The 11,579-nt window shown below is 40.8% G+C and overlaps 1 protein-coding gene across 2 annotated transcripts in view; it reads right to left on the bottom strand.

The window, feature by feature from the left end:
• The window catches only part of DIMT1 (DIM1 dimethyladenosine transferase 1 homolog), a 14,602-nt gene extending 7,462 nt beyond the window's left edge, over positions 1–7,140 (bottom strand). Inside the window, exons 1-6 of one of the 2 annotated variants that reach the window (XM_003782733.3) lie at positions 6,869–7,140; positions 6,474–6,547; positions 4,967–5,053; positions 3,210–3,271; positions 3,039–3,132; positions 2,904–2,953 (exon numbers count right to left, since the gene is read on the bottom strand). In XM_003782733.3, coding sequence (XP_003782781.1) covers positions 2,904–2,953; positions 3,039–3,132; positions 3,210–3,271; positions 4,967–5,053; positions 6,474–6,547; positions 6,869–6,947 — 446 coding nt within the window. In that variant the 5' untranslated portion in view covers positions 6,948–7,140. The remainder of the gene's footprint in view (positions 1–2,903; positions 2,954–3,038; positions 3,133–3,209; positions 3,272–4,966; positions 5,054–6,473; positions 6,548–6,868) is intronic. The other variant, XM_023518905.1, reaches the window with a different exon arrangement.
• Between the last annotated feature and the right edge of the window lie 4,439 nt (positions 7,141–11,579).

The following is an 11,579-nucleotide window of genomic DNA, read 5'->3' as shown; positions in this document are numbered from 1 at the left end:
GAGTCATACCAAGAAATACATTTGATGTCGCAATCCAGGCCACAAATATCTGTATATACACATGCTTATATACTGTATTTCACTTTTTTTTTTTTTTTGGCTAGGGCTGGATTTGAACCTGCCATCTCTAGCATATGGGGCACCCTATTCCTTTGAGCCACAGGTACCGCCCAATATATACTGTATTTCAAAACAAAAGTTTCATAAAACTATAAGCACCTGTACCACATGCAATGCCTCTGATACATTGTGTCATTAAAAACAAACAAACAAAAAGAACAGTCACAATTCACAAAATTTATTGTATTGCTACTAAGGGGTTTCTGACTTGAGTTTGAAAGCCACTAGTATAGACTGTATAAGGAGACTTCAAAAAGCTTATGAAAAAATGGAATTACAGATAAAAACAGCTGGGGGCAGTGGCTCCTGACTGTAATACCAGCACTGTGGGAGGGTGAGGAAGGAGAACTGCTTGAGCTCAGGAGTTAGAGACTTGCCTGAGTGAGAGTGAGACCCCAACTCAAAAAAAAAATGAAAAACCCAGCTGGGTGTTGTGGAGAATGCAGCAGAATGCCCACAGCCCAAGTCTGAGGTTGCAGTAAGCTATGATGCCATTGCACTCTGCTCAGGGCACAGGGTGGGACTCTGTCTCAACAACAACAACAACAACAACAAATAAAATAAAATAAAAGATAAAGATAAAAATACAAGAATTACCTCTCGGCTCAGTGGTTGGGGCACCAGGCCACATGCACCAGGGCCAGTAGGTTCGAACTCAGAACAAGCCTCCTAAACAATGACAACAACAACAACAAAATAATAGCTGAGCATAGTGGTGGGCACCTGTAGTCCCAGCTACTTGGGAGCTGAGGCAAGAGAATCACTTAAGCCCAAGAGTTTGAGATTGCTGTGAGCTGTGACACCACCACACTCTTATCAAGGGCAACATAGTTGAGACTCTGAGTCAAACAAACAAACAAAAAAAAGAATTACCTCTCAACATAAGCTCCATCAAGGTCAAGACACTTTGTATGTAATGATACTAACCATTTAATCCATTCCTAACGAACAGGACCCTAAGAATTTAACCGGGTTAATGCAGTCTTTTTAACATTAGCTGAAAAAAATGGGTGCCCTTTAAAGACTTTTTAAAAAGTCAGGAGCCAAATCAGGACTGTAAGGTGCATGTCTAATGATTTCCTGTCAAAACTCTTGCAACTTTGCCCTTGGTTGATGAGAAATAAGCAGGAGCACAGATGTGGTACAGCAATCTCTAAGCTTTCCTGGGCACTTTTCTGCTAAAGCTTTGGCTTTCTCAAAACATTTTCTTTTTTTTTTTTTTTTTAAGACGGAGCCTCAAGCTATCCCCCTGGGTAGAGTGCTATGGCATCACAGCTCACAGCAACCTCCAACTCCTGGGCTCAAGCGAGTCTCCTGCCTCAGCCTCCCAAGTAGCTGGGACCACAGGCGCCCGCCACAATGCCTGGCCATTTTTTGGTTGCAGCCATCATTGTTGTTTGGCGGGCCCGGGCTGGGGATTCGAACCCGCCACTTTAGGTGTATGTGGCTGGCGCCTTAGCCGCTTGAGCCACAGGCACCAAGCCCTCAAAACATTTTCATAAGCAAACATTATCATTTTGTGGCTCTCCAGAAAGTCAATAAAAAAGATGTGTTGAACATCCCAAAATTCTATTGCCATGACCTTTGCTCTTGACCATTTCACTTTTTCTTTAATTGGACCACTTCTAACACTTGGTAACTTCCACCTATTGCTTTGATTGTGCATTGTCTTTAGGATCATATTGGTAAAGCCATGTTTCACCTACTCTTAAAATTCTTATGATTCAATAGGAAATGCTTGTTGATCTCACATGCTTAAAATTTTCATTGAAAGTTCTGCTTTTGAGCTTGGCACGGTGGTTCACATCTATAATAACCAGCAACTTGGGAGGCCAAGGCAGGAGGATAACTTGAGGCCTGGAGTTCAAGACTAACCTGGGCAACATAGCAAACCCCCCCATGTCTACACATACAAAAAGAAATTAGCAGGGCCTAGTGGCACATGCCTGAAGTCCCAGTTGCTACTTGAGAGGCTAAGGCAGGAGGGTCACTTCAGCCCAGGAGTATGAGGTTACTGTGAGCTATATAATCATGCTATTACACTCTAGTCTGGATGACAGACCTTATCTCTATATATGTATAAAAAACTACAGAAGAGAAATCCATGAATTCATGCATAGTTTTTTTTTTATCATAAGCATTTTCCTAAACTTTGTGAAGACCTTGTACTAGAGATTAGTTAGGAAGCCACTGCAATTGTCTAGACATAGGTAATAAAAAGTCTGGCTTAGACTAATGTCAAGAAGATTAAAAAGTAGGGAAAGGATGCCACGTCTCAGAAAGAGGACCTATACCACACCTCCACCAAATAACTTTTATCAATTGAAAGAGAGAAAGAAAGACACACATACAAATCAGTATTTTCTTTCTTTCTTTTTTTTTTTTTTTGGAGACAGAGCCTCAAGCTGTCCCCCTGGGTAGAGTGCCGTGGCATTACAGCTCACAGCAACCTCCAACTCCTGGGCTCCTGCGAGTCTCCTGCCTCCGCCTCCCAAGTAGCTGGGACCATAGGCACCCACCACAACGCCCGGCTATTTTTTGGTTGCAGCCGTCATTGTTGTTTGGCGGGTCCGGGCTGGGGATTCGAACCTGCCACCTTAGGTGTACGTGGCGGGCGCCTTAGCCGGTTGAGCTATAGGCACCGCCGAGCCACAAATCAGTATTTTCTATAAAAATTCTCCAAGTTTCTCAATTGACTTGACTTTCATTTTGGGCTGTATTCACAGCCTAAGTTGTCAACCTTTCTAAAATTTGGCAGTAAACTCTTATCTTTTGTCACAAACCTGAAAAAAGGTCGGTGTAGTAACAGCTTGAAGACAAAAGGAGAAGAGATCTGTAAGAGAATGAACTAGTTATTTCTGGGAGAGACACACTAGAGAAATACTTCCTATGATGTTCCAGACAATTTGAGGACATACCTGGTAAGGCAAATTTGCCACACAAGCATCAAAGAATGGCAAATCAGTTTTCAACACATCTCCCACCATTACTTGAAGTTTGCTGGCCAGAGGCCTGATAAGAAAAGAAGAAATTTACAAATATTGTTTCATGAGACTGAAATACACTTGAATTCTATTATGCATACTCACGTGCCCTGAACTCTCTTGTGAAGTTCAGCTACTAGCCTTGGGTCAAGTTCACAGGCAACTACCTAAATTTTTTAAAAAAAGTTTCTTTAGGTTAATTAGGGAGTATAAATATTTTCTTGTTATTCCAATAGTAATTCTTACATGATTTAAAATTCTTTTTCTAAGTCTATCATCAATATTCTTTTTTTCTTTTTTTAGCAACTCTACAAGTCTTGGGGAGTATCTATCAATTGTACTCTCCCACTTTAAACAACAAAAAACACCACATGAAAAAGTAGACAACCAGATTATATGAGAGGATCTACCCAAATATTCAACAGAATGACCACATTTTGTCTGTCTCCAGGCTTTGTAATTGAACAGATGAAAAAAAATACACACTATGTCTGAGTAGTCAGTGTTCTTTAGGCAGGAATATACAATACAATTGCTGATAGGATGAGTGTATCACTTTTCTCATCTACTGAATCCAGAATACGTAACAAACGAATTCTTAAATAAATGAAAACAGACATCACATAAAGTTCAAATAAGGCTTACGTTATAAGTTTATTGCAATTTCAGCTAACATTTCACTGACTTCCAAGAAGACCGTGTCTACTGGGTAGACATATGTGCTGCTTAATCAGTTTGGCTCCCAATCTGTTCTCTATCTTACTCTATGCCCTGTAGGTAACGCAATCTCGTTCCCTTACCCTTTGACTTCTGGTTAGAATTGGCCAGTGAAAGGCATGGGGAGGGACTGGCTATTTATTTCCTAATTCCTGCCTCATCCCTTCTCGAAGTTTTGGCAGTTGTGGTACTCTGAGTGGCTTCTCTTCACTGGCTCCTACTCTCGCTGGGCTCCAGTAACAGTTTCCTCCCCTTTTGCTGGGTCTTTGGATAACTGCTTCCTGCTGTGGCTAGTCCCAAATTTCACTTATGCTTACTAGTTCCCTCAACCTCATTCCCACATGTCTGTAAATGGCCTCTTCATTAAACTCTAAGATAAGCAATTTATTGTTTATTTATTTGGAGACAGAATCTTACTATATTGCCCTCGGTAGAGTGCTGTGGTGTCATAGCCCACAGCAACCTCAAACTCTTGGGCTTAAGGGATTCTCTTGCCTCAGCCTCCCAAGTAGCTAGGACTACAGGTGCTGCCACAACGCCTGGCTACTAATCTGTTGTTATTGTTTTCATTGTTGTTTGGCAGGCTTGGGCTGGTTTGAACCCACCCAGCCTTGGTGTATGTGATGGGCACCCTAGCCGCTGAGCCAAGATAAGCAATTTAAAGTGTGCTGTTTCCACTAGGAACAGTGGTTCCATTTAACTAGAAGCTGGGTCAGCCAAGATCTAAGATACCAGCAACAGCCAAATGGTACCCAATCTCAAAGAGACCTGAGCTCTAGCTCTACAGGTCTCTTCCTCCAAAGTTCCAGATTCCAGTAACTCCAACCTCTTTGCTTTGTCCCCTAGGCAGAAAGGTGGTAGCTGTTCTTTGCAATTGTTATTCTGGGGTTATTTCAGTGTCCTCATTTTTTTCTTATAGTCCTCTATCAAATATGTAACCAATTCCCTATATTAAATTCCCTATTTTAATACTTAATGTGCTGTTTTCCTGACTGACATCTTATATTTTCTGAAATAAAATTTTTAGGGATTAAGAGTTACTATTAAAATAACAGCAATTAATTAAAACAGATTTATATTTGTAAACCAGCTGAGCTTGCTCACATAGTAATTTCTGATACTAAAATATGAAGTCATCTTTTTACCTTTTTTGCCTTTTCTAACAACTTTACAGTCATGTTGCCAGTTCCAGGTCCAACTTCCAGCACCACATCTGTTGGTCTTAAAGCAGCCTAAAAGCAAGCATAACCATGTTAGCTGTTCCCACACATCTGCACATAGAATTTAATTTATACCTAAACATCTCTGCTCATAAATACTCAGTTGAAAGATCTTATTCTGACTCCATTTTGGGGAGATTTCCTCATGATCTACATAAGTGGTTCTCAACCTTCCTAATGCTGTGACCCTTTAATACAGTTCCTCATGTTGTGGTGACCCCCAACCATAAAAGGGCACAAATGACTTTTATGGTTATAAGCAAGGAGCTCCTAGCAATGAAAATAAAATTATTTTTGTTGTTACTATAGCAGCAACAAAAATAATTTTATGGTTAGAGCTCACCAAAACATAAGGAACTGTATTAAAGGGTCACAGCATTAGGAAGGTTGAGAACCACTGATCTATGTGGTTAACGAAATTACCTCAATATCATCAGGTGCAAATGAAAATCTAAGACCTTTCCTGACTTGGCAGAATACTCAATTTTAGGAGTCACAAAAGCAGAAACGGCAGCTCATTCTGGTATTTGTGTTATGCTTTTTCTCTTGAAAATGATTCCAGTAACTACTTATTACCAACTCTGTTCATATCAACAAGCTGGAATGGGAAAGAACTGTACGCATTGGGCAGAATTTCCAACGCTCAACCCATGTATGGTTTCAGGGATGCAGCAGTGTGAGAAACCATATGCAAAAGTGGGTGTATGCAAACAGTTGCAATATTCTAGCTCCAGAGCTCTCATCAGATGCTCCAAGGAACTCATGAGCTATATTAAAAAGGTTAAAAAATCACGCCACCTCTCATTTTGCAAATAACACTGAGTCCCATAAGATCCTTTAACTATGTAATGCTCTTTCTACAGCTCTAGGATGCTTCCTTGTTTGTAACCATAAAAGTTATTTGCACTCCTTAGCAATACATTTCACTCCTTAGCACAAACCCTTCCATAACAATAAGAGAATATTAATAAACCAGATAGGAGGAATACTCCAAATAATTTATGTGTGGACTGGAATACATCAAATTAATTTATATTCAATACTGTTATGTTTTTCTGGGGAATAAACTTCCTAATGCATATTCTAGACATAAGTTTTAGACTCTGGAGCAAATAAAAACTAAAAGTAATATGGCACCAAGAAAAATGATTAAGAATAATAGAATGATAATCTGGAATTGCACAGGTACAAAAATCCAGCTATGAAGTAGATAATCCACAGAAAGACAAAGAATTTGTGGCCAAGAGAAACCCAGACCCACAGGATAAATCTTATCATGCACAAGACAGCCTACAAGTCCTAGATAATTCTTTAATGTAATCAACAAATATTTATAAAGTATCTATTTTATCCCAGGAATCCTGCGATTAAGTATTCCCAAGAATAAAATTAATAAGCCAACAACTGTCTCCCTTTCCTTTTCCACACTGACCTTATCAATAATGCTGTTAACAATGAGAGGATTTTTCAAAATGTGTTGCCCAATCCCAGTGTTGAACATGAGTCCTGGAAGAAAATGTGAAACAGCCTTAATTTTCTCTACTAAGATGAAAGAAGGACGGGTAGCTGTAAGATTTCTGCGCCAACGAGGGCCAATAAAATGTCAAACTCCGGGCCGGAGGTAACAAACGATTGTGTCCACCCCTTTCGCTGGAAAGGTAGCCAAGGCCGGCGCGGAGGGCCTACGGCCGGCGTTCTAGAAACCCCGGACTTCCGCGCCCACGGGGGCTCGGGTCCCGACCAGCCTCAAGCAGCGGCTCAGACTGCGGCCAGCACACTAGGGTTGTCCCCCCAGAAGGCCAGACTCGACCTCCCCGGGCTCCGCACCTCCAGCACTCTTCAGCTCCCTGCGCTGTTCCTGCCTCTCCCGGCGGCGGCCGATCGCCCCAGACTTGACCTTCGGCATCTCTGCAGGAAGCGGGCCCACAGGCCCGGGAAGTCCAGCAGAACCAGACGGGAAGGATAGCTGAAGAAACCCACCACGTGGGAATCGCCGCCCGGCACCGGCAGCAACAATCCCACAGGTCCTAGACGCGTGGGAGACGAGTAAAGACCCGCCCCCTTCCTGAAAGCTCTGGGCCCCTCCCCCAAGGTGGGCGCATCTTGGAGCGCAGTGGCCGCCGGGAATTGTAGTCCCTTGAAGGCGGGAAGCCTATATTCGGTGGCCTACATATCCCAGAAGGCATCGTGATGCCGTTGTGGGCAGTTGGGAAGTTTGCATTGGCTGAGTTCGAGTCGGTGGGCGGGGCCTCTCGCTCCTGTCTGCTGAGAGTTTGTTGAGAGAGTGTGGGCGTGGCGTTTTCGGCTTAAGGGACCTGTTTAGATTACGTAATGGGATTAAGCCAGTGGATGCTTTTTTAAGGCTAGGTTCTCGGATCGATGAAGTCTGAAGGAGGATTCAGGTGCCTCGCTCCTGCTTTCCCTGATTGTGAGGTGGGAAACCCAGGATATGGACATGAGGAGGTTACTCCTCTGGCAGAATGTGTTGTCGCTGTTGCTTACTGTGGGGACAGGGATTCCCAGAATGGAATTTTGCCTCTATTTGGACTAGAGCTACTGTTTGTTTTACTTCCTTGGCATTGACTCCCTAAACATTTATTAAACTCTAGCTGTGTGTTAGACTTTGCTGAATAAGAAACTACCCTCAAAATTTATTCCATTGACAGTCATGGACAAAAAATCCAAACTATGGTAACAGGTGTGTACCATATTGCGTGGGACAGTGTGCCCGACTGTAATATCCGCGAGGGCAAAGTCCACGTCTGTTTTGCCTGCCGGTGTAATGGATTTTGGTTTTTAATTTTTCTATGTGTACTATATTTCACTGGAGAAATATCTTCTTCCTGGCATTACTAAAACCGATTCTTTGCTGAGCAATTGTGTGCACTCCCAAACCTCGGCTTCTCTGCTGTATTTCTAACTCAAGAAAAAAAATCTATCCCTAGTAGTATCTTCAACTACCTATTTCATTCCTTTAATCATTAACTTATTCCACTCATATGGAGAGTCTGCAGTGTGCCACGCACTCGGTCTAATGTTAAGAATAGAAAGATTAACAGACTGAAAACCTGTTTTTTAATAATTCCCTGGACAGGGAGGGAGACTAAGCTCGAGTTCTTCCACAGAGAGGCAGGCAAATAATTACAATAATAGCTACCACCTGAGGAGCAATCAAATTAAATATTTCATTACCATGAATTTATGAATAAGATATGTCCAAGGTAATAATGGTAAAGATGTAGTAAGTAAAGCTAATTTTATCTTTTTTCCCATTCTGTGAGTTTTCAGGGCCCTAAAGATAGGGCAGATCCATTGAAAACAAAACCAAAGCAGAAACTCAACTTATAAGAATCCTGGAAAATACAGAAAGTGGTAAGAGGGTTAAAAAGTGACTTATAATGTCAGTATTCTGGGATAACTTCTATCTTTGAAGGATGAGCATTTGGACCATAATTTTCTCTTATTATTTTAGCAATACATGTCCTTACATTGTTGAGTTTGTACTGTGTATACAATTTACTCTTTTTTTCCCCATAAAATACATAACACAAAAAGCATTTTTTCAAGGTACTAGATAGTCTTGGTAATTCATATTGAAAGCTTTTGCCAGCAGCTTTCATCTTGTGAGTGAATGCATAAAAGTTTTCTAAATCATTCTTACACCATTATTTTTATAAACATGGAGCCATATATATTTTAGTGTATACATGAAAAATATTTCTATACTTTGGATTGTTTCCCTAGCATAGATTTCCAAGAATTGTTCAAGCTATGTGAACATTTTTGTCTTTGAGTATCTATTGACAAAGTATTTTCTTTTTGAGACAGAATTTCACTATGTCACTCTCAGTAGAGTGCTGTGGCATAACAGTTCACAGCAACCTCCTACTGTTGGGCTTAAACAATTCCCTTGCCTCTGCCTCCTAAGTATCTAGGACTACAGGTGCCTGCCACAACACTGGCTACTTTTTTTTTTGGTTGCAATTGTCATTGTTATTCAGCAGGCCTGGCTAGGCTCGAACCCGCCAGCCTCACTGTAAGTGGCCGATGCCCTACTCACTGAGATATGGGGTGCCGAGCCTGACAAAGTATTTTCTAAAATAGTTTAATCAGTTTTCATTCTCACCAGTAGAATACAAAAAAAAAAAAATACTCATTTCATCTCATACTTGTTGCTACAGGTATTCTTATGTTTGCCTTTTTCAAATTAGAATTAATTGTACTATTTTTGATCATTAAAATAGTAAACATAGCACAAAGCATTGATATATACTAAAAGATTTTAGAAAGTGAAAACCACTACTCAGACTTCATATCTATTATACTTGTGTGTATTTTCTGAGATTTTTTTGATATATATTTTTGGCTAAACTTAAGTTTCATTTCACCATTTACACTGAGTTGTCTATATATAAAACTCTTCTAACCACCTGTTTTTACTTGATTACATATGAAATCTTTTAATGTTAAAAATATAAATCTACATCACCGTTTTTATTTATTTATTTATTTATTTATTTATTTTTTGAGACAGAGCCTCAAGCTATCCCCCTGGATAGAGTGCCATGGCATCGCAGCTCACAGCAACCTCCAACTCCTGGGCTCAAGTGAGTCTCCTGCCTCAGCCTCCCAAGTAGCTGGGACTACAGGCGCCCGCCACAACGCCTGGCCATTTTTTGGTTGCAGCCCTCATTGTTGTTTGGCGGGCCCGGGCTGGGGATTCGAACCCGCCACCTTAGGTGTATGTGGCTGGTGCCTTAGCCGCTTGAGCCACAGGCGCCGAGCCTACATCACCATTTTTAACAGGTGAATATATTGCACTGTATGAACATATCATTTGTATATCATCTTTACTGAAAGACAGTATATTGTTTCAAATTTTTCAAAGATATTTAAAGTTTAAAAAACTTTTTTTTTTTTAGATAGAATCTCACTCTGTCACCCTGGGATATAGGGCAGTGGAATCACAATTCACTGCAATCTCAAACTCTTGGGCTCAACCAGCCCTCCTGCCTCAGCCTCCCTAGTAGCTGGGATTACATGTGAGTGCCACCCCTCAGGTAATTTTTCTATGTTTAGTGGAGATGGGAGTCTCTTGCTCAGGCTGGTTTGAATTCCTGAGCTTAAGCAGTCCTCCCACCTTGGCCTCCCAGAGTACTAAGATTATAGCTGTGAGTCACTGTGCCTGGCCTTAAAGTATTTTTTATTATTAAAAAAATGTATCTGGTAGGAATCCTACTACCTAGGGCAGATCAAATCATTTCTTTCTCTTTTTTTTTTTTTTTTTTGAGACAGTCTCATTTTGTTGCCCTTGGTAGAGTGCTGTTATGTTACAGCTCATAGCAACCTCAAACTCTTGGGCTCAAGTGATTTTCTTGCCTCAGCTTACCCAGTAGCTGAGACTATAGGCACCCACCATATGCCTGGCTATTTTTGGAGATGGGGTCATGCTGTTGCCTAGGGGGCTGGTCTTGAACCTGTGAGCTCAGGCAATTCACCTGCCTCAACCTCTCAGCGTTCTAGGATTACAGGTGTGAGCCACTGTGCACAGCAAAAATCATTTCTTGAAGACTCATTTTTCTAATATGGTATGTTATAAACATCTGAGTTAATTTATAAACATCTAATGAGCTGTATTACAAATATAATAGTTACCCAAGATGCAGTTTTACACACATTGAATTAATAAATGAAGTGTACCAAACTAGAAAGCCAGTTACCACAAACTGAGTAGCTTAAAACAACATACATTTATTTTCTTAGAGTTCTGAAAGTTAGAAGTCTTAAATTGTCCATAGCACTGAGTTTCTTCCGTAGGCTGTAGGAGAGAATCCATTTCCTTGACTTTTTTGGCTTCTACATGCTGTCTGTGCTTTTTTGGCTCGTGGTCCCTGCATCCTTCTGACCTTTTACTTTCACATTTTCTTCTGTCTTTCTGACACTCTATCCTCCTCCTTATAAACACCATAGTGATAAATTAGGCCTACAGGATAATCCAGAATAATGTTCCCATATTAAGATCCTTAATTTAAATCCCCTTTGCCATGTAAATTAACATATTCACAGGTTTGGGGATTTAGGAGGTAGACATCTTTTATTCTACCTACCATAGAACATTTATCTACACTTGAGTCTCTGCTCCTCCATTTAAGAATTTGGACAGAAGATTTAATTCCTATGAGTATCATCCTCTTATCTATGAGGTAAAGAATACTATCCATGTAGGGTGGTGATGAGATTTAATAAAATAAATTATATAAAATGTCTCAAGGCCAATACCAGGCACTTAAAAAACTACTTAGAAAGTAGCTTACATATAGGAAATATTTAGTAGAAGTTATAAGGATATAATTATTGATGAAAAACAAGTTGCAGGCTGGGCGTGGTGGCTCATACCTGTAATCTCAGCACTTGGGAGGCTGAGACAGGTGGATTGCCTGAGCTCACAGGTTTGAGACCAGCCTGAGCCAGAGCAAGACCTTGTCTCTAAAAAGAGCTGGGTACTGTGGCAGGTGCCCATAGTCCCAGCTACTTGGGA

Source organism: Otolemur garnettii, unplaced genomic scaffold (genome assembly GCF_000181295.1).
Source record: "Otolemur garnettii isolate 467f Iridium unplaced genomic scaffold, OtoGar3 scaffold00005, whole genome shotgun sequence".
Lineage (NCBI taxonomy): Eukaryota > Metazoa > Chordata > Mammalia > Primates > Galagidae > Otolemur > Otolemur garnettii.
The sequence above is the reverse complement of the archived record's forward strand: the minus strand, read 5'-3'. Positions and strand labels throughout refer to the sequence as shown.